General features: G+C 44.7%; 2 protein-coding genes across 4 annotated transcripts; both read right to left on the bottom strand.

Moving 5' to 3' along the window:
• Positions 1–606: 606 nt before the first annotated feature.
• BCL9 (BCL9 transcription coactivator) lies at positions 607–16,063 on the bottom strand. Of its 2 annotated transcripts, none has more exons than XM_086392233.1 (7): positions 15,929–16,063; positions 14,662–14,978; positions 13,043–13,232; positions 12,055–12,154; positions 5,789–8,030; positions 4,310–4,570; positions 607–2,967 (listed from the first exon to the last, which is right to left on the bottom strand). In XM_086392233.1, exons 1-7 carry the CDS (start codon positions 15,979–15,981, stop codon positions 1,850–1,852), a joined length of 4,281 nt encoding a protein of 1,426 aa, XP_086248359.1. In that variant the 5' UTR covers positions 15,982–16,063; the 3' UTR covers positions 607–1,849. The 2 variants fall into 2 exon arrangements, with proteins under 2 accessions (XP_086248359.1, XP_086248360.1); XM_086392234.1 differs by having other exon boundaries at positions 14,884–14,978.
• LOC147376238 (uncharacterized) lies at positions 13,190–16,229 on the bottom strand. Of its 2 annotated transcripts, XM_086392240.1 has the most exons (3): positions 15,929–16,229; positions 14,662–14,978; positions 13,190–13,232 (listed from the first exon to the last, which is right to left on the bottom strand). In XM_086392240.1, the coding sequence occupies exon 1, from the start codon at positions 16,227–16,229 to the stop codon at positions 16,023–16,025; it is 207 nt and encodes a 68-aa protein (XP_086248366.1). In that variant the 3' UTR covers positions 13,190–13,232; positions 14,662–14,978; positions 15,929–16,022. The 2 variants fall into 2 exon arrangements, with proteins under 2 accessions (XP_086248366.1, XP_086248367.1); XM_086392241.1 differs by lacking the exon at positions 13,190–13,232 and having other exon boundaries at positions 14,851–14,975.
• Between the last annotated feature and the right edge of the window lie 5,994 nt (positions 16,230–22,223).

The raw sequence follows: 22,223 nt of genomic DNA, 5'->3' as shown, positions 1-22,223 counted from the left end.
CACCAGAAGCAACCTAACTGCACAGAACACACACACAGCCGGTCCCTTAGACGCTTACCTTGCAGGGCTCATACACTGGCGTGCTGAAGGTGTGTGCGTGGAAGGGAACTGTGTAGACTGAGCAGGGCTGGCAGGAGGTGACCGTGGATAGGCAGAACGGACCACAGAAACCCACATTTGCACACACAGTAATAATATTTTACTTTAACAAGCTCCAGGGACATTTCATAGCTTTTCAAATGACTCTAACTTTGGCCTTATTAAATACTTCACACCATTACACTGGCCCTCACAAAAATTCCTAGTAAAGACCATGAGCTGCCTCCAGAGATGAGGCCATGGGGACCAGGACTGCTCTTCTGCCTACAGCTAAGATTTCATGCCCGAGACAGGAACAGCACTGGATCAATCTACAAGAGTAGTTACTCCTCAACAGCAAGCAATGTGCTTCATCTGCAAAAGCACTTTTCTATACTTTCCCTAACTTTCACCCTGTTGATCAATTCTGATACAACGGCGCTACGTTTCTGGGTCAATGGCAACCACTATGCCTAATACTCAGCAAACAAACAGGAATCCAAATGCACAAAAAAAAAGGCAATCCAATTTTGTAAGAAACAATATATTTTATTTTTCTGACACCACAGCTCTGGTGAGTGGTTTTGTACCAAATTTAATGGAGGTTACACAGAACGTTTTACGCATGGGAGGGGGAGGAAAGGGAAGGAACCACAAAATTAAAAACAGAAAAACAAAATCCTGAATAGCTTTTAGCATCTGTTCCACTCCCACATTAATAAAATTCACTTGGGAATTCCTAATAAAAGGAGAACAGAAAATAAGGTGGGCAGGGAAGGGTAGGATGGGGAAGAAGACGAAGGGCAAAGACAGTCGAGCATCCCAAAGACAGACCTTTCCCTCCTGGAGCCGGGACGATGCTCGGCATGGAAGGTGAGGCTTGCTTAGATTTATTTCCCCAAAGTATCACCGTGTATTGCAGCTGCCAAAGGGAAAGAGAGGAGGGAAGCAGGGGCTCACCAGTGAGGGACACAACAGGGGGAAACTCACTCAACCAAGAGACGGGGAAGGAGAGGGGAGGGAAAACAAGAGAAAAATGTGCCGGTGGGTCTGTAGACTGGGAGAGGCAGACAGTGCTGAGAGCACTTAAACTGAAAAACCAATGTCCTAAGCGTCATTATTTTTAAAAAGAAAAATCTCCCCCTCCCCCCACCCCTCGCTGAACTTAGTTCCTTTTTTTGTGCTTTTCATTAATACTCTGCTCTGAGGTTGTAGTTTGGTTTTTCTATACACTGGAGTTGAAAGAAAATAGTCCAAAGGTCTGAAGATGGATTCTCCACCTAAAGTAAACAGCCCAGCATTCCTGTTCTCCTCTTGTCCCAAAGACTAAAGTCTCTGCTAAAATCCCTTTTACAATATAGTACAGTACACAAAAAAATAAAGCCCCAAGCAAAAACAAAACCAGAAAAGAATCCTGGGAGAAGCCAAGTCCAAAGGACGTAAACATACAGAGAACGGTGCGACACGTGACCCATGGCGATTCTCAAAGCACGGCTACAGATTCCCCAAAGGAGGTGCCATCACGGGATACCCAAGTCCACAAAAATAATTTTTAAAAAATAAATCTTAAAAAAAACACACCTGTTGATTAAATGAATAATTTGTTTTCAGATAAATCCATACATTCTCGAGTTCCCCCCGCCCCCAAAGCAGCCCTTGGGTCTCTGTTCTCCTATTGCATGACCAACAGTGCTCCTGGAACGCCCTCATAGCAGCTCTCAGGACCTGGAATCTCATCTCAACAAGGATGGGCACATCCAGTCTTAGCAGCTTAAAACATCATGTTTCCTGGGTTGCCAGGTCCTTGGCTGAATCCACCCATGCCCACGTCAGCGGCCATGCCCCGGGGCCTCATCTGTGGGGGGATCATGATGTTCTGTTGGGGTCCCATCATGCCCTGCATGGACATCATCATGCCTGGAGAGCCCACAGGCCCAGGGTGAGTGTAGAGCCCAGCAGGCCCCCGATCCTTGCCAGGAATCATGCCCACGGCAGCAGCGGGATTGCTCATCAGGGTGGGCTGGCCGGGCATTGTAGATTGTGCTGGTGACATCATCCGATGGTGAGGTCCCATCATGCCTTGCTGGAGAAAGGCTGGTGGTCTCATAGGGTTGTGGCCTGGCATGGATGGAGCTGTACCAAGAGGGATGTCTGGAGTTCCCACGGGCCCTGGACCTCCCATGCCAGGTAATGCTAGTCCCATTCTGGGGGCTTGTTCGCCCATCATCCCCTGCATGTGCGAAAACCCAGGTCCGGGACCCTGGGGCTGTTTACGGCCTGGGACTTCCCCTCGAGGGAAATATTGCAGTGTCTGGCTAGGCTTCTCAGATGGGATAATGCGAGACAGGTCAAACTCAGGTATTCCGGTGGCTCCAGGTCGGATGACCTCCTGTAGATCTGGGTCTGTAAACACTGAAGGCATGCTGTTTCCCAGGACAGCGAAGGAGTCAGGACCCCCCGGGCCTCCAGGCTTGCAAAGTGCTGCATCTGCTGAACTTTGGGGCAGGTTGCTGGGGCGGCCAAGAGGCCCTTCTCCTGGGAAACCCATCCCTCCTGGGAAGTTGCCCTGCCCCCCACTGGGGCCATTGTGAGGAAACGGAACCTGCTGTGGAGGAGACTGAACTGGAGGGAAACCCTGGGGAAAACCCATGCGTCCTTGAGGTACCATTGGAGGCTCCTGGGACCCATGCCCCATGATAGGATTGTGTGACATCAAACCAGGCCCCATAGGGACTCCATGAGGAGGTATGTTGGGTCCCATGGCGTTCGGAGAGGGCATCTGATTGGAGTGAGAAAGTGGCTGGGTCATTCCCATTGGGCTGAGGGTTGGCATTGGAACCACGGGGTTTGGACCTGAAATTCGAGGATTCTGTGTATTAATGCCCATTCCTAGAAAAATAAAGATATCAAAGGAATCAATTTCACCAAAAGTAACTCAGAAAAACTATTATAAATCAAATTAACAAAAAAAGTTACTATGCATCAAATGTGCATGGGACTGAGCTGAGAAAATGCACAATGCACAATCTACCCTCAGGAAGATTACAATACATTTGGGGGCACACAAACCAACAGCTCCACAAGACAATGTATTTATTACTGAGCTTTAAACTGTATGACATATATGTATATAGAAGACACCTAGAAAGAAAGTCTCCTGAGTGAAAAGTTACAAGTTAATACACAAATGAGTACAGTCTTCTTCATCGGAGGTATTGAATTGGGAAGAAAACAATTTGCCTAGATGACCTGCAGTACGGTCCTTTTTGGAGAAAGAGGATTCATCAGTCCTACAAGTCCAAGAATCAGAAGTAACAGCGACGAGGAAACCAAACAGGCCTTTTTCAATTGATAAAGTGGCATCACCCTTTCACACTGCCTTACAGGGAGAGCATTTAAAACTCTAGATTATATAAAATGGTGAAGAAAAGCTAACTTTTAATGGAAAACACACAGGTTCTACCATGGCCTCTGGGACATTTAAATATTTGGTCTCTCCATGAAGTTAACCACCGAGTATGGTAAGAATGATGCTTGTGCCATCCACGGAGCATGCCCTCACCTGACTGATGATAAAAAGCATTCTTAACAATCAGAATGGAACTGGAACCAGAAACCCATGGCTGAAGTTATTATGGTCTCTTTGTTGACCACCTTTGCCCTCCCACATCATTTCCCGTTAGTGAGATTTGGGGAGATGGGAGGTGTAGGAGTGAAGGAGAACAGAATGAGGAAAGAAGGGAGGAATTTTTATTTTCTCTTTAGGCCTAAAGAAAGTGCTTCTCTAGGAAACAGAGGTTTTCTCCATTGTCTGAAATCCTGTGGCTGCTTGTGGTTTGAGGCTGCCCTTTCAGGAAAATAGTTGAGGACTCAAGACATTCCTATCAGCATATTAAAAAGATACTGCTTTCAGTCTCGCTCCAGGAGGAGCCACCTAAAAATAAGCACATCAAGGTACACAGAAGCATCAGAACTTCTGTAAGAAAATGACAAGAACTCTAAAGAAATTTGCTTTCTTATCCACAAACACAGAATAAGCTAATCCAAAAAAGTGTTATTCTCTTCCTCTAGGCAAGACATTTAGTTTTACTGAAACTAACTCAGATGATATACTTTTTCAATCTGCTGAACATCCAGCTTATTGAGGTCTACAGATATCAAGAAAACACCTCAAGACGTTTTTCTTTTGTCAACAGCAATAGGGCCATATCCTATCTTCCTGATTTCTTACCTGGCATATTATTCATTGATGGCAAGTTGGGAGAACGAGCTGGAGGGGAGTCATCATCTGAGCTGGCCACGGTCTTGATGGCGTCGTGGTATAACGGGGTAGAACTGGGCATTGCAAACTTGGACATTCGAGACATCATAATAGACAGTGGGTTCTGGGAAAGGGTCGGCTCTGGAGGCATGGTGTAAGGTGTACTAGAGGGAAGACTTCCCGGGATACTCACAGAGGCAGACTGGCTGGCTGTAGGAGGTGGGGGGCCACCTAAGAGAAGGCAAAATAAAACAGGGCAGGGAATTAGATTCTCCTGAAGGTTCTTGGGCCTGTGATTCTGAACTAACAGGGAATGAGACAGATGAATGGGACAGTGTTATTAGACCCAGGACATGAATCATCAGTCTTCTAGTCAAGCTCCGTGTGTGTGCAGAGGGAGATGGCAGCATACGATGGAGGTGACAGCTCAGCAGATGGCAGGACAACGCACCAAGGATGTGTGAGAATATTAGCTCAAACTTGGGAAAACCACGCCTCACAAACTCCTTCACTGAAAACAATGGGAAATAAGTGGATCTCTTACCCTTGCCAACCACAATTCAGAATTTGCCTCTGGCGTTAAGTGTGCTTGGAAGCCAGATGAGCCATCCCACCTCAGGTACTGACCAGAGTATCCTACACATGCTCCTGACTGATTTCCTCCACCAAGATGTCTGCACTCAAAAGGTCTGAGGGGGCCACTCTGCTGGACTGCTTTGTAGAGAACTGCTACCCAATGGAGAGGCACACTTTAACCTGGTAGGATAAATCTCCTACCTCATTCTGATTCTAGTCTTTCTCAAGTGGAGACAGCACAGACCTAGTATTTACACCTCAGTGCTCATCTACTGACCGCCTCTGGTCCTGTTCACAAAACCACCATCATCAGTGAGAACTTCCCCCAGGAAGTAAATACTAATAAATTGCAGCTGATCTGTGAGAATAGCAGTCTAACATGGAGAAGGTTTCAGAAACTGTTTCAATGGTTGACACATATTTACGAGAACCACTCAAGTCTCTCAGCAGTCTCCCCTCTTTGCTTGGGATGACACTCACTCTCTTAACACAAAGACAGACCTCTGAAGTAAGTGGGGCTGGTGTTTAAAGGAAACACATTTATCCTTTAATCTTAACACATTTGTTAAGACATTTGAGTTCCCTGTGAAAATGTAAATCGTTCAGTGAAATGATATGCATTTCCCATTCTCCTCCCAGTCCTATCCCATAAACATATTTTGCACTAAAGCCCATGAATCTTCACCAGGATTGGACACTTGAGCATAACCCCATGGGAGTACCAACTCTGCACCTTGCCACAAATACATCCATCTTGGCAAAAGCCCCCTCCTCTGGCTGCATAATCAGGACACCAGTTTTCTTAAAGTATGTAAACCAGGCTTTCACAATCTCTGGCTATAGGTGCAACTGTGAGGATGAGAACATACTGACCTGACTCTACACTTGCCAGCATGGCTGGGGAGGCCATGGTGAGGGGCGCTTTGTGGTTTGGAGGGATCCCAGGACTCTGAAGAGGAGGTTTTGGAGACGAGGTCCATCCAGGTGATGGGGCAGGAAGTGATGGAGACTTGAGGTGAACAGGCGAAGCAGCAGCAGACCCCAAGACGGGCGGGGACTTAATGGAAGCAGCGGCAGCTGGGCCCGCCAGCATGCCTGCCAGCTGCGATGGAGTCTGGGGGGACTTGAGGTTCCCCGAGGGTGAGCCCAGCATTGGTGACTGGACTTGGCGCATCGTGGGAGATTTCAGAGGGTTGATGCCTGGGGAATGCACCTGGCTGCCTGCCACAGATATATCCACGGGCTTCCGCCCCAGGCCGCGCTGAACAGGAGGAGCTGTGTTGAGGCTAGTGGGGTTACTGGAAGGGTTGAGAGGTAGTGGTGGCATATGACTGAGCCGGCTGTTAGTCCTTTGGTCGGGCCCCATGGGTTCTCTGAGATTCCGCAAGCCACTGTTGCTGCCTGGACCCTGAGACATGGGGAGGAACGGCCTGGGGCCCATGCCATACTCTTGCTGCGGGTGCTCGCCGAACGGCAAGGGCACCATCTTCTGCTGAGCAGGCAGCATGTCCGCGCCACCTGCACGGAGCTTCAGCATCTCCTCGGGCCCCGCCCCAGCCTCTCTCATCTTCTGAGGTATCATCTGAGAGTTGGATCCCATGCTGACATTTAAACTGACATCTCCCTTCATCCCACTGGGAACCATCCCAAACTCGAGTTCCCGGCCAGGGCCCAGCTGCGGGGGCATTCCTTTTGGAAAGTCACCCCTGGAAGGGCTCAGTGGGCCCTCCACTGGTATTCGCGGGAAGATGGGATTATTCCCTGGCTCCACATGGCGCTGGGAGCCTGGGATCATCCTGTTCATCTCCATTCCAGGCCTGATGCCTTCCACGCTCATCCCCGGGGGCAATCCCAGCTGCTTCTCTGCCAGCTGCTGTTGAAACATCTCTTCAGACAATCCTTGGGGGTTTGGGAAGCGCTCCCCTCGGCCAGGACCACTGAAGACGCCCTGGCCAGGTGGGAAGTTTCGACCGTCTGGGATTTTTGGCACATCGTCTGGCCAGCTGACTGCAGAAAGACCTGGTCGCGATGCCGGGTTGGGGACATTGGGCCCCTCCATCTCAGAATTCATCATTCCTGCAAATCCAGGGAGGCGCATTTGGCTCCCTGGCATGTTGGGGTGGGGAGCCATGGCTCTCGGGGGCAGAGAATGGGGCATGTTGATCCCATCGGCAAAGGGCTCTGAGCCCCCAGGCCCCCAGGCCTCACCAGGGGTCATCTGGTACGGAGGGGGGGGCCCTCGGACCACTCCCCGAGGCCCGTGCTGATGGACTATCATGTCCTGGAGGGAGCACTGCTGCACGACCACTTGCTCCTGCTTCCTCCTCTTCTCTTCGTAGAACTCCTGCTGCAATTTCAGCCACGCTATCTGCTCAGGGGTCATGTGATCCAGGTGGTCGGGTCCGATGGGCCCAGACTGGGAGTTCATGGAGGGTGGAACCATTTCATCTGGAGAAAAGGGCACATCTCTGTGTCCTTGAGGGCCAAATGGAGCCCCCACGTCTGTCCGGGGCCCAGGTCCCTTACCTAGGCTTTGGGATTGAACCATCATGGCCTGTATAGGCCCTTCTGGTTTTTTCTGAGGTCCATCTAATACCCCAGTGTTCTGCTGGGGTCCCCCACTCTGTCCTCCTGGGAATTCCTTCTCATCGGGGAAAAGCATTCGCTGGATATCTCTGAGCGTTTGTAAGGAGCGCTCCCGGTGCTCCAGCTGCTCCTGAGATAGTCCATCAGGGTTCTCCCCCAGTGTGGGGGGCTCTCCACTGGACACCGGCGGAGGCGGGGGGGCTTTGGGATCTGCTGAAGAGCTATTGCTCCCCTGGGAGACAGGGGTCACGGCTCGGTTGTTGGGCGTTGAGTTTGGCCCGGTGCTGTCTGGGGGCAGTGGAGTGGAGCCGGCAGGGCTGCCGACAGAAGGGATCAGTTTGTTTTCTACCCCAGGACTGTCCCGGTCCAGGGGACGCGGGGGGGCGGCAGGCTTGGGTGCTGGTGCCGGAATGGGGGGAGTTGGCTGCAGCCTGGTGTTCTGGGAAGAATTCTGGTCCTGGTTGGCTGGAGCTGGGGGCTGTTGTGGGAGAGGTTTCGGATCATTTCGAAGGGCAGATATCTGTGTGTTCTGAAGATAAACGAGATTTTAAAAATCATTGGTAAATTGAACAGAAGGGCAATGAAAAGAGCATGATATGTTATAAAGGACTGGTCCCAGCCACATAAATCTACACTGACACTTGGTATAGAAACTGCTCATGTACAAACCCCATGGACATGAAGACATTTTGATTTCTTCCCTCACATTTTACTGTCAAACGGTATCCTCTTTCCCAAGCTGAAGATTAGGTTTCAATAACTTTATAAGCATGCCAAGGGAAAGCCACTCTGCTGGAGTGAATACATCTGAGTATCTATTTCGAGGAACAGGTTTGATATCACATGTCTACTACGTGTTTTTGATTCAGGGAGAGATTAGTTTCTTGGTATGTGGGAGGCTGTACCTAACACCTTTTTCTTTCCCTGAAAGTATAAATGGGTATGTAGACTTCTCACTGTCAATCAAAGAGTCTGACGTTTTCAACTGAAAAGAAAGTCCCTGTCACTTCCAGCTCAGTACTCCACCAGCCAGAGGCGGCAGGTGAGGCTGCTCCACTTCACCGTCTCCCCTGGCACGGTGACTAGTGAAGCACTCCTCTCCTTTAGTTTCCAAGGGGCCTGACATCTCCGATTTCTGTTTTCAGTTTGTGATCACTGATTCAATATTTGATAAGAACTTGCACATTAACTGCAGTAAGATAATCTGTAGGCAAGAAACATCTGTGAAGAAATCTGAGGCTAGTTTGTGGTGTCTCTTGATCTGTTCTTTCCAAGAGACAGCACATGGCCCTTTCTACAGGCTGGATGAGTGTCTTATTATTTATTAAGTACCAATACCACATTTAAGTCCTGGATAAAGGTAGGCTCGCCTGTAAGAGGTGACATGGATGTTGTCAGTGTTTGGAAGAGGGATATAAAATGTTCTGCATCTATGCCTTGGCCCTGCTGGAGGTTCGGGTACTAGAGAAGGGCAGTACTGAAGAATAGAAGGGCCCAGCCTACCCCTCCATCAAGGGATCTCGAGAGCAGCAGGATCCCTTTTTGATGTTCACTTCCTTCTACCTGTTCACTTAATCCAGTCTGTATTTCCAAACCCCTAAGGCTCTTACTTACATCCCCACCTACTCTCTGGAATGTTTCTCAAGGTACACATTTGTACAGAAATCATTACATGTATCCCTGAACATGAACAGCTCACATTCTGTGGACATGTACATAAATGCTCCACTTGCTGCTATTCTCCATGCATCTATGCCTGCAGACCCAGAGTGAGGTGGGGCGGACTGGCTGAACCTAGATGACTCTGGACGTCACAGTGTCCTCGGTGTCTCTGACTATTTAACTGGAGTCTGGAGGTCACCTTAATTTTCTCTCCAGAGCCAGTTTACGTTTGGTTTTGTTGGCCAGGCTGTGTTTGTGCGTTAAGGGTGGATACTCATTTCCTAGAAGGGTGACTGTGACGGAAGAAATGGTTTAGTACCACTCTTTTTATTTTAGATTTGGAGCAATGGTGACTGGACTATTCCCAATACCCTCCTTAACTCCTCTTCTGATTTCATTTTAGTACTAGAGGAGGTGGAGGTAAAAACTGTATGAAGATCTGTCATTAAGTCAATAAAACACTGGTTTGAGCTGCAATTGTGCCCTATATATTCCAGAACAATATAAAATATAAATACTTCTAAAGTATAAATTAAAAATATATACACTTAAAATATTACATATACACTTCTTCTACCCTTTAGTGGAGATACAGAGAGACATGAAATTCCTTTGCTTGGTCTAGGAAAGCCCAAGCCCTGCTATGTCACAGGAAGGCAGCCTAAGTTCTCATACAACATGGACAAAATGTCATCTATTCTATACTGAATTGTCACCTCATTTAACTTTTCCCATGTTTAAGACTCATCCCAGTTTTATATTTCATGCTTCCTGAAAGCAGGGATTGTGTCTTGAACCTCTAGTGTCCTCACACCACTGGGTGCAATGCCTTGACAATCTGAGACACAAGGAACACCGTTTGGTTCAATTTGAGACACTATGTATGTTAAACAACCACTGCACGCATGTTCTAATGTAGTTTACAGCAGGTGCTTAAGTTCCAGAGAGGAAACAAACATTAACTGTAATTTTGAAAATATCAAGCAATTAAAAACATTCAATGGTTCTCTCTGAAATAAATAAGAATCATTCTGAAAGTCACTGAGACTCTCATTATGGAATTATCAGCATGTACTCCAGTCCTGTAGGGCGGTAGTAAACTGTTTCTTCTGTCACAGTCTATAGGAAATCAGTGACCACCCTTAACTGTTGTTTTTTCTCTGTTCTTTAAGTAACTCAAGAGTGCCTGTTCTTTTTTTTAATTCTGCTGTATATGCAGGGTCTGAATTCAGAATTTCCCAGAGAGGGCCACATTAAGGAAATCCTAAGATAGCCGTATGTCTCCTTTTTATTTTGCACCTCTTCTCTTCTAGTAATTCATCAATATATCAGCATGCTACCAGAAAAGGCCAGAGTGATGTGCCTAAAACTACACAACTAGGTTAAATGCTCAAAATGTAGCTGATACCAAGACTATCTCCCTACTGAACCCTCATGGATTGTTGGTGGGGATGAATACCAGGGTAGGCACTATGGAAAACAGTGTGGAGATTCCACAAAGAATTACAAATACAACTAACATATAATCCAGCAATTTCACTCCTGGCTCTTTATCCAAAGAAAACAAAAACACCAATTAGAAAAGATATCTGTACACCTATGTTGTTCACTGCAGCATTATTTACAATAGCCAAGATATGGAAGCAACCTAAGTGCCCATTAATAGATGAATAAAGACTATATGGTGTACACACACACACACAAAATGGAGTAGTACTTAGCCATTAAAAAAGAATGAAACCTTGCCATTTTCAAAAACATGGATGGACCTAGAGGGTATTGTGCTAAGTGAAATAAGTCAGAGAAAGACAAACATGTGGAATCTAAAAAAAACAAAGCAAATGATTAAACATAACTAAACAGGAACAGAGTCACAGATTTAGAGAACAAACAGGTCATTTAAAGAGGAGGGGGGCCATTGGAGGAGGACATAAACAGGTGATGGAAGTTATGAGTACAATCTTTCAGTTACAAAATAAATGAGTAATAGGTGTGAAATGTACAGTGTGGGGGATATAGTCAATAACTGTGTGATATCTTTGTACAGTGATACATGGTGACTAGACTTATGGTGATCACTTTGAAATGTATAGAAATATCATTTCACTATGTTGCACACCACAAACTAACACAGTATAGGTCAGTTAAACGTCACAAACAAACTCAAAGAAAAACAGATTAGATTTGTGATAACCAAAAGTGGGGGGACTGGGGGAGAGGGAATTGGAGGAGGGCAGCAATAAGGTATAAACTTCTAGTTGTAGGATAAGTAGGTACTAGGAATGTAATGACGGAGAAGGCAATGGCACCCCACTCCAGTACTCTTGCCTGGAAAATCCCATGGATGGAGGAGCCTGGTAGGCTGCAGTCCATGGGGTCGACTGAGCAACTTCACTTTCACTTTCCACTTTCATGTATTGGAGAAGGAAATGGCAACCCACTCCAGTGTTCTTGCCTGGAGAATCCCATGGACGGAGAAGCCTGGTAGGCTGCAGTCCATGGGGTTGCACAGAGTCGGACGTGACTGAAGCGACTTAGCAGCAGCAGCAGCAGGAATGTAATGTATAACACAATAAATATAATTAATGCTGCTGTATGTTCTACATAAAAATTAAGAAAGTACACCTAAGAGTTCTCATTACAAGACAAAAAAAATTTTTTGTCTTAAATTTTGTATGTATATAAGATGATGATAATCATTTTGTAATGTATGTGAGTTAAAGTATACAGTACAGTTGGCTGTACACTTTAACTTATACAGTGCTGTCCACCAACTACATCTCAATAAAACTGGAAGAGGGAAAAAAAGATTATCAGTGAATTAATCATCTCCCACATTTAGAGTCACCTTATAACCTTTAAACCATTATTCCACTTGTAAGATGACATACCAGAGGGGCTGTGCTTCTCTCTGTCTTGCTGTTAGAGATGTTCTGGATGTGGAAAGAGACAATAGTTTCAACCTGGCCCTTCAATACAGCTTCTGCAGCCCTACAAAGAGAGAAGAGAGGCACACACTAGGACTTGTTTCTATTTCACTAACTGAAATTCTAAAGCATTTTAACCCCAGACCGAACTGGTATGAGAGAGGAAGAAGTATAAAGAACCACCGGCAATGCCCAGTGAGAAGAAATCAAGATAAAAAGGTTTTCATTACTTGTCTGTCATTTACTGTAACTCTTCTGAAATTTAAAAATAGCCATTAGCAAATCTCAAAAGAGGCATTAAACAACCCCAGGGTTTTTTCCTTTAAACCCGTCCACTCTGGTAGGTGTTTTATAGAGAATCCTAGTTCAAAATCCCAACCCAAGAAGGGAAAAATGAATTCTCACACCTTATCATAATTTAAGGTTGCCAAGATTCACTCTATATCTTAATTTTAAAAATGTTAGATGAAAACAGTCAGAAAACTATATAGTGTATATTCACATTTTAAATAAACAAATATCCAGTGATGCATCTGTCTACTAGAAACGTTCGTAACAGTTACCTCTGTAAATTCTTGAGACTTTTTATTTACATTTTCTAATTATTCTAAAATGGACATGTATTACTTATTATGCCATTTTAAAAAGAATATTGAGTTGCAGAACAGTGTGTGCTGTGCCATCGACCCTTTTCCCGTTTAAAAAAGTATATATATGTGTATCTGTATAAGCCTAAAAAGTTTCTCTGGAAGGAAAGCAAAGGAACTACCACCAATGGTTGCCTCTGGGAGTAGGGGAGTGGGGGTTTTATGTTTTATTTTACTGTTTTCTGTAGTGTTAACCTTCAGTAATAATACAAGTGGGCAAAAAAAAGGTCTCTTCAAAGGGAATAAAAATTTAGACGCCCAAACACGCAAGCCACACCAGCATCAAGACACAGCCATTAACTTACTTATTAGCCATCTCAGTAGAAAACACATACACCACTTTGGCAGGAGTCTTCTGAGCAGGTGTGGGCTCTGGGGCAGTAGTCTGGCCATGGGACGGGGTGGAAGACCTAGGGACTGTAGCATTTGATGGGGTCATCGAGTGTGGTGTGTGCTGGGAATCCTGGGACTTTATGTGGTCAGCAGAATTACATTCTAAAAAAATAAAAAGATTAATGTTATAGAAAGTATAAAGCTTTCTTTTTTCTGCCAGCATTTATAGCATCATAATGCAAACACCTTGAAAATTTCAAGGAGGAAGTATCTTGTTAAGAGGAAATTCCTCTATTCATAAAAATACAAATACACTTCTCCCATTTAAATGACTAAGTACAAAGCACTCTTTCCCACATCCTTACTGCTCTACTACACATTCTCTGAAAAGTGTGCAGGTGCTAGTTGCTCAGTCGTATCCAACTCTTTGTGACCCCATGGACTGTAGCCTGCCAGGCTCCTCTATCACTGGAATTCTCCAGGCAAGAATACTGGAGTGGGTAGCCATTCTCTTCTCCAGGGGATATTCCCGACCCAGGGATTGAACCCAGGTCTCCTGCACTGCAGGCAGATTCTTTACCATCTGAGCACCAGGGTTTAGATATTAGCATAAATGTCCCTACTTCCTGGAAACCTTTTTTGGAACCTCCTGGGCTGGATGTCCCTGCTAATTAGACCCATAGCCCCCTAACTTTCCTTACTTCAGTGTTTATCAAATTTCATTGTAATTTTTTAAATGATCTGCTATCTAGGTGCATTTAAACCCTTGAGGATAGCAACTGTTTCAGTTTTGCTGACCATAGCACCCCCAGCACCCAGCATAGTGCTGGTGCTCAAAACAGGCCTCCCACAAACAACCTGAAGAAGAAAGGAAAGACAGGGGAACAATTACAGAGGTACTCATTTCAAATTTGGGTTGGGGAGTCACCGTTCCACTCCCTGAATGTTAGTTTCACATTCTGGCCTACAGTTAAGATGTTTTATTTTACACTAAGTGAGGGAAAGCCTAGAGCATAGCCATGGGTCCCATGCCCTTCTGGGCTCACTCCACTGTGGTACCTACTGGATCTCTACCACATGGAGCCCCTCATTCCCGCCATGGTGAAACTGGCTGGGACAAATCTGGACTTGTGCCAGGACAGCCTCTTGTACCTACAACTGGCAAAATGGCAGCCAGAACGCATGCAACCCAAGTCTTGAAGGACTAATTTCATGGAGAAGAGGAAGAGTTGTCAGAAAAACTGCTCCAGTGTGGGCTCTGGCATAGATAAACTGGAGCTACTGGCTTGACACTCAAGTACACAAAAGCACAGAGACCAGAAACATCCATAAGTACATGGTTAGAGTCGTGCAACATTCTCAAACACTTGCATCCTCAAGGGCAAGAACTCAACAAGGTCGTTCCAAACTATTCTTCACTTCGTAGGAAAATGACCAGAAGGAGTTCAATCTGCAACTCCGAGAACTCCTGGATCCAATTCCTACTCTCCCCACCTGGCTACTATTAGGCTCTCTGGCATCCATCCATGTCAGAGGCCCTCCCTCAGGAATACCTACTTCCCTCTGAGTCTCAAAGATCTTATAGACATACCTTTCATGTCAGAGTCATCGTTTGGAGTCCCAGGATCTCTCTGATCAAAGGAGTCGGCGGAAATACTTCGCTCCCTTTTCCCCTTGCCCTTGGCACCATTTCCAGCCCCATTCTTCAGCCCCATGCTCCCACCTGGGCCAGGGAGTGCTTTAGGGGTATGGCCCCCACTCTTGGAGTCACAGGGGGATGGCTGGGATTGGCTGGCTGAGCCCCCCTGTTTACCCTGATTGGAGAATTTGGAATCCAGCTGGGGGTTTCCAGATGGGGACATCACTGTAGGGGGACGGACCATCACCTCCTGCTTTGACTTAGGGCTACTAGAAGAGACAAATAACAAAGGGAGATCAGACACCGGACAAGACTGGGCAGCACAAATCAAAGAGGTCTGATTTCTATCACAGGTCAGGGAGACCTGGACAGCTAAAGTAACCACCCCACCTTTCACTTAAGCCGCTTGCTTGTTCTCTTCTCCCCATTCTCATCTCAGAGCTATCAACAGAGAGGAGGATTTGGGCAGAGTGGCCTGCCTCGTCTCAGGAACCCTAGAGTCACATGGGGACCCATCGCTAGGGCTTCTGTCAATAAAGGACAACGGTTTCTATGTACATAGAGAAATGACTCTCACACTAAGACTAGCTCAGAGTAAACAAACAGACATCGTTAAGATCAAAATACTACCCACCCCTCAGCTGATGAACAAGGAACAGCTGTAACAAGAGACTGGCTTCCCTGCTGGAAAATACGAGCAGGTCTGGGAGAGAGTGAGGAAACCCGCTGGTGACTGGCAGTCTGGGGAAACCCTCCAGGACACTAATCACCAAATAAGAAGTATCACACCAGAGCAGACACACTAACCACTGCCTCCAGGGGAGGAGGAAGAAATTCTTTTAAGATATCAGTTTTGTAGAACAGAGGAAAAAGCTTCACAGTGGGGGTCAGGGGCTGGTGTTTTAGTTCCAGAACCTTAGGCCTCCTCAACATTCCAGGTCTCAGTTTCCTCATTTGGCAAGTTTAGCACATTGTACTGGATGGTTTTTAATGTTTTGTTGAGGAGGGGGGCTATAATGAGGAGCAGTCAGGTAAGGATGGACAAATGAGTAAGAGGAGAACGCTAACCTAAACTCTGACTCACTATTCTATCACTGTTTACTTGAGTCTTTTGCTTTTCCCATTTGGGTCTCATGATTCAACACACTGTTCCACCAGTTAGTGTTCAGGGTCCACTATGATGTCCCAAGGGGCAGCTGGGCCAGGCCCTAGGCCTCACCTCTGTGTGTTTCCTGACGGAGAGTTCCTCACTTTAGGGTTACTGGAATGCATTGATTGAAATCCTGAGCTTGCAGCCACAAACAGGGACGGGCTCACCGAGTTCCTCTCGGGCTGCAGCAGAAACAGCTGCTGGGGGCAGTGGCAGGGGCCCACTGCGTGCTGGGTGCGTCCCTTAGCGCTGGCTGCCTGCACGCCTTTTTCCTCTTTGTTTTTCTCCGCTGTGGAAGTGGGTCCTGTCCCCTTGCGGCTCCAGCATTCTCTGGGTGTGTGCCTCCGGCTGCCAAAGGAAAATCTCGCATCTCCAGGGCACACTGGGAAGAGAAACAGAGACATCCAACACCCTTGTAGCAGGACCAAGGCTAAAGCCCCACCTTGACAGTACAGAGGCAGATGGTTCCTCAGCTTCCCTCAGGGTGAGAGGAAAGGGCGATGTTCACATTCTGGCCAAAAGGCTCTAGTGCTAAAGCAGCGGAAGAGTGACTAAGACTTTCTGCCAGGCATACAAGCCTCCCACCCAAGCACCATATACCAGGCGTTTGTAAGCAGATGAGAAAAACATTTTTATCTTTAGCTGTGTATTCTCCCTTACATTTCTCTACTTCCAAATACAAAACCCTCAAAAACTTGGGTTTTTCTTTCTTCAAAACAATGCTCTGAAACCACTGGGTACTCCAAATCCATAGCAACTATCTGGTGCTTCACCTCTGATGGCACTGAAATGTAACAAACCCATCCCAATTTCAAACCATGAAACAAATTACTCTCTGTTTATATTCTCAGGGCCTCAGGGTGGGGAAGACATTAAAGGAGGTACTTCTGAAATCAACTATTGAGCCAATACCAAATACAATCAGTTCTGCCCCCTGATTTCTATGATCTTTCTATTAAATTATGCTGAGTATGTGTCCTGTGTTCTCACTGCTTAATGACAGGAGCTGTAGGCATGGGTAAGCAAGGGAATGATCCATAATGCGGAGGTGAAAGAACATCTTTGAAGACTAAGTTATTTTTTGAGCCAATTTGCAAGGCTAATTTGAAGCATAAAGGTCAAAAAAATATTCCCCAACCTAGTAAGAGAACAAATGAGAAAGCCCTTTATTTAGAGAAACCTAAACTGGTTCAGGGAAAACCAAGATACACTTCCATTCACTGCTCCTTCCAGGGCAGTTTCCAATGTGATTTTTTTTGGTAACCGTGGTCCCCTCACCTCCCTCCCTCCTGCTATCTTTACTGATGAGGTATAGGACTGAAGGAGAATATTAGATGCAGGATTAAAGGCTAAAGAATCAAAAGGAGTTAGAAGTCGCTTCAGTGTTACATACACTACAAGAGGTTCAAGAACTGGACTAAAACTGGGAGAAACCCTTATATTCTAAGACTCAGCAATGAGTATGATTGTTGTCAAATATTAAATGTCTATTTCCTCATTTAGAAATAGTCCCAGCTATTTTACCTGAGACCATGAGAGGAATTTATGGATTTTCTGAGTATACACAATCACATTTTTTTTCTTTTAAATGAAGGCAGGGGAAAAAACTAGAGTAAAATGCTATAGAATATTTCTACACTGATCTTAGGAAAAAGCATCCTAAAAACATTTGAGTCTCAATTATATTTAGGGTTGTGTGTTTATTCCCTACCACCTTTAGCTCCCTGCCGCCAGTTTAGATTCTAAAACTGATTATTGCTCTGAAGCTCAACATAATATATGATCATAAACCATACTGTACCTCTCCCTAAACATCAGCAATCACTGGTAAAACAGAAGTAGTCAATGAATCTTCCATGGACAAAGCCAACAGAAAACATTTACCTCAGGAAAAGAAAAGAAGTTACCACCGATACAGTCCCTTTTGATACTTTCTGTCTGTATCACACATAGGAGCACTCCAATCATGTGTCAAACTGAATAGTCCCATGTGTATGATTTACCTCCCTATGAAGACTATGCTCTTTGAAGACAAGATTCTTGTTTTAAATTTCTTTGGTTTTTCTATAATACTCAATATAATGTACTAAGCATGTGGTTAGACCCTAGGTGAGTTACAGAGCAGAAACGCCTGGCACTTGTGTTACACTCCTTCTAAAGAAACTCTGAACATTAAAAGTACCAAATCAACTAGGTCTGCCAGGCATTTCTGATGAGCTGGTAGCAAAGATTATTTCTAAATAATAATCATGTGAACAAAAAATACTTATTTTCAAAGTATTTCCACATTCAGTTTTTTAAACTCACTATACCGTGATCAATGGCATTTTATAGATGAATGGACGGAGCACACGGGCATGAATGCCTTCTCCCAGGTTTCCAATCAGTGCTCCCTGACCTGCTCTTTCCTCTAAGCCACCTCCTTGCCACTACTTTATGATGGAGAAAGAGCACAGAAGGTTCAAACAAGTGCACGGGCTCACTAGAGATGGGAATAAAACCCAGCTGTTTTAACCCTTAATCCAGAGGAGCTGTTGAAATAGGTCACCCTAGTTTTAGCCTATCTGACCCCAAAAACAACTGAGCAAGAAATCTGCCAAGTATCTCATCAGATAACCCTAAAGAATAAAATGTAATTCTTTCAGCTCCTGCGTGTTCAGGTTAGTGCTCAACTGTTTACCTTTCAGGACTGAAAAAAGGGAAGATCTTCCTCTGAATGGTTAATTTTAGCCAGAGAGAGGTATTTCCCCAATATAACTAAATCTTCTAACTCTAAGATCTGCTTATAGAATGTTTCTCTCTTTTCTCTATAAATAATACTTAAAATATTTACTAACTGCACATCAGGTACTCTTATAAGCACTCTCCATACATATTAATTCATTCATAACAACTGTAGAAGGCAGGTCCCATTACTATCCCTGTTTTATTTTATTACTTTTTCTTTTTGATTTTTTTTTTTTTTGCAGTATAGTTGATTCACTATGCTGTGTTAGATTCAAGTAGACAGCCAAGTGAATCAGTTACACATATACATATATCCTATCCCTGTTTCAGATACGAGGAAACTGAGGCTCTTGGAACAGTACATAATTTGCCCAAGTAAGTTGGTCACACCCTTATTAAGTGGTGGAGCTGGAGGTCAGCCAGACACTCAGGCTGTGCTCTTCATCACTGCAGTACTTCATGAAAAGCATGGACTTGGTGGATAAGGTAAGCCAGCACACAGAAAATGCTTGGTAGCACAACATACGCATTTATGTAAACTAGTACCATGACTTCTACCATCCTCTAGCAAGCTCACTCACCTGTCCTGCCCAATGGCATTTCAGACCTTCACCACTGCCAACCATCATCTTCCTCTCCCAGCGCATGGCCTTGCCCAGGACTTAACAGGGAGAAGAGAAGTCACCAGGCAGGACTCCTTACCATCAAATCTTCAAACCTCTTTTTATCATTGCCTATCCCCTCTTTTTTCTCTATTATTGCAATCAAAAAAAAAAAAAAAGCCCACTTTTCCCCCAAAGGTTAGTGCTACCACAGGTGGTCTAGCCCCATCCCTTTCAGCTGACTGAGTACTCACTCTCTTCCATGACCACCCTTCTATGTCCTGCATCACCTGGATATTTCCAATCAGCTCTCAGACATGTTATTCCACCTTCCAGATGAAATAATAATGATAAAGCAAAACAAAACTGGCAAGTTTCCTTACAGAGTTCACAAGACACAGTCTTCATTTCCTTACCTGCCATTCACCCTTTAACATCTTAAACCAACTTCTACCCACAGATAACAAAAACCATGACTTTTGTTAAAGTCACCACTGACTGCTTTTCTAACCTCATCGTACTCCATCTCATAGACTATGCCAGTTGAGCACTCCTTGAAACTCCTCTCTCTTGGCTTCTATAATACCACACTTTTCCAGTCTTCCTCCTTCCTCTTAAGTCACTCTTCATCTGCTTCCTTTGCTGACCCCTTCTCTACCCAATCTCTACAATTTCAAGTTCCTCACAGCTCTACCCCAGGTCCTATTCTCTTCTCATTCTGTAAGTTCTTTCCGTGCCAAGAACTCCCGAATTTCCATCCAGCTCAGCTTCTGCTCTGCTGACCTGTATACACAACTGCCAACTTGGCATCCCACTAGAAGTCTGAAACCTAACAAGGTCAAAGATGAATTCTTCATCCCTATATAGTCTCCCTCCCCAACGTATTTCCCCTTCAGCTTTCTACATTTTAGTAAATGGCAACTTCATCCACCCAGCCGCTCATGCCAGAAATTTAGAGTCATTCTTGACACCTCTCTCCCTCACCCCTAACCTTCCCATGTCAAGTTTGAATATTTTTGCTGAGTAAAGAAAATCTCAATTTCACTGTTTCTTCTTCAGAGATAGAGGATACTGTAAAGCCACTAATCTAGATGAAATGCTCCATTACATTCTTTTCATAGCATCCTATGTTTTTCCTTCAAACATTTCTCCTGTTGTATAATTATGTGGTCATTTGCATTAACATTCATCTGTCATGCTAGGCTCCATGAAGGTAGGAGGGTCTGTAAAGGATCAAGGCTGATTTATTCATCCTTGTATTCCTAGTACTTGCTATAGTATCAGATACATGCCATTTGCTCAAAAAGTATTTGTTGAATAAAAGTTGAAGCTTTTCCCCAAGATCATCTAAGCCAGGCCTGCTTTCTAGGGCCCCCATCCATCCATCAGGCTACTCACCAAAACCCCAAGGGTCACGATAAGGCAGTGCTCATCCTGGAGGTGGGGAGCTTGGGGAGTCCAGGAACCCCTGTCTCAGAGGTGACCCTCACCTGGATGAGGATAAAGGAAAGAAGAGTTTCTAAGGAAGGAAAACAAAATCATCAGTGCCACTTAGTTACTATTTGAAGACCCAGTTTCCTATCTACAGAGTATTAGTTTAAGAGGAAGTTGTCATCTCCCATGTAAACAGCATCAACTTCCAATTATTTCAGGGTGTATCATCCAACCTGCAGATACCTCAAGCCCCTTGTAACTTTCCCTCCTTCCAAAGTGTACATTTTCTTTTCAGAGACTGGAAAAATATTAAGGGCAAAGAAAATCGATTTGTCTACTTTTCTGAATATTTAGTAGGGAAAAAAATCCTCACATTTTTGCTTCTTCCCATTCCTAATTAGTACAGAGAATTGAGAGCTGACTGTAAAGGTGAAAGAGACAAAATTCCAGACACACTTTTGAATTCACAAAGCACATACCATTCACAGTTCCTCCCTACTCTCAACTGTAACTTTACATGGCAAGCATTCAGCAAGAAAATTTATTTTCACACACTTTTGGGAGAACATATGACTGAACGACAGGGCCACAAGATCTCCTTTGCTTGAGAGCCTACTGTGTGTAAAATGCTATACCAAGTTGAGCTAGGTAAATTGGTAAAACACTAAGTAACTCAGCAGGCAGAACTATTTCCAACATTAGTCCTTGTAAACTACAATGATAATGCTGAGCCTCCCTCTTCACCCAGAATTTATAGTTTTGAAATGGCAGGGAAAAACCAAGTTCCAGACTGTCCTAAGGCCAAATTTCTTAGGAATCTTTAAAAGGAGATTCTATAAGGTTGCCATGAAACTGTCAATAAATCCACAACTTGGTCTAACTTAGCTCAGAATCACCTCTACAATTCCAATTTCAACTTTTCCAATGATCCTTTCCCACTCTCCTGCTCTAAGAAGTCAAGTTTATTACAAGTATGTCATGTTTAACAAATTTCATTTCTATGCTATGACCACTACGCCATAAAAGGCATAGTATCAAACTTAGAATGTGGAACTAGAAGGCCCTGGGATTCCATTCCGAGCTCATTCTTAAGTTCTGGCATACCAGCTACTAAAAGGCTTCCTTCTCAGCAAAGTACACAATAGGAAGAACCAATCTTTCCCAAATATGTGGAGAAAAGAACACTATACTATAGTCTTATGTAGAAAACCCTGGTCCTAACAAAACACTAAGATATGTTTTCATACTCAAAGGGTAAAAACTCATCTAATGTCCTTCAAGCTAACAAACTTTAAGCAAGCAAATAAATTTGTATCAAGCTCAAGGGTTCTGATAAAATGTAACTAATAAAAAATGAACGTCATCTATCAGCCTTTAGAATAATGGCTACCCAAAGTAAAACTTTAGCACAAATGTCCCTTCTTTGTGAAACTTTGATTCCAAACCATCCCCAGGAATGTCCTCCATGGCCCCAGAGCATTATAGTCATGACACTTTTAAAACACTTTGAGAATTGTATCCTTGTTATGTACAGCCAGGGAACCTCCTGAGGAAAGGGCCATCATCTCAGCACCCAAAAGAAGAAACTCAATAAATGCTAG

The sequence above is a fragment of the Bos grunniens genome, chromosome 3 (genome assembly GCF_055505025.1).
Source record: "Bos grunniens cultivar Pamir isolate PY7600 chromosome 3, Bosgru_T2T1.0, whole genome shotgun sequence".
Taxonomy (NCBI): Eukaryota; Metazoa; Chordata; class Mammalia; order Artiodactyla; family Bovidae; genus Bos; species Bos grunniens.
The sequence above is the reverse complement of the archived record's forward strand: the minus strand, read 5'-3'. Positions and strand labels throughout refer to the sequence as shown.

Coding starts and splice junctions, on each gene's coding strand:
- LOC147376238 (XM_086392240.1), bottom strand. CDS start 16,229: ATGCGAGATTTTCCTTTGGCAGCCGGAGGCACACACCCAGAGAATGCT.
- BCL9 (XM_086392233.1), bottom strand. CDS start 15,981: ATGCATTCCAGTAACCCTAAAGTGAGGAACTCTCCGTCAGGAAACACA. Junction 13,233..14,661: donor CGATGACTCTGACATGAAAG/GTATGTCTATAA, acceptor TTATTTTTTTAG/AATGTAATTCTGCTGACCAC. Junction 8,031..12,054: donor AGAGAAGCACAGCCCCTCTG/GTATGTCATCTT, acceptor GTTTATCTTCAG/AACACACAGATATCTGCCCT.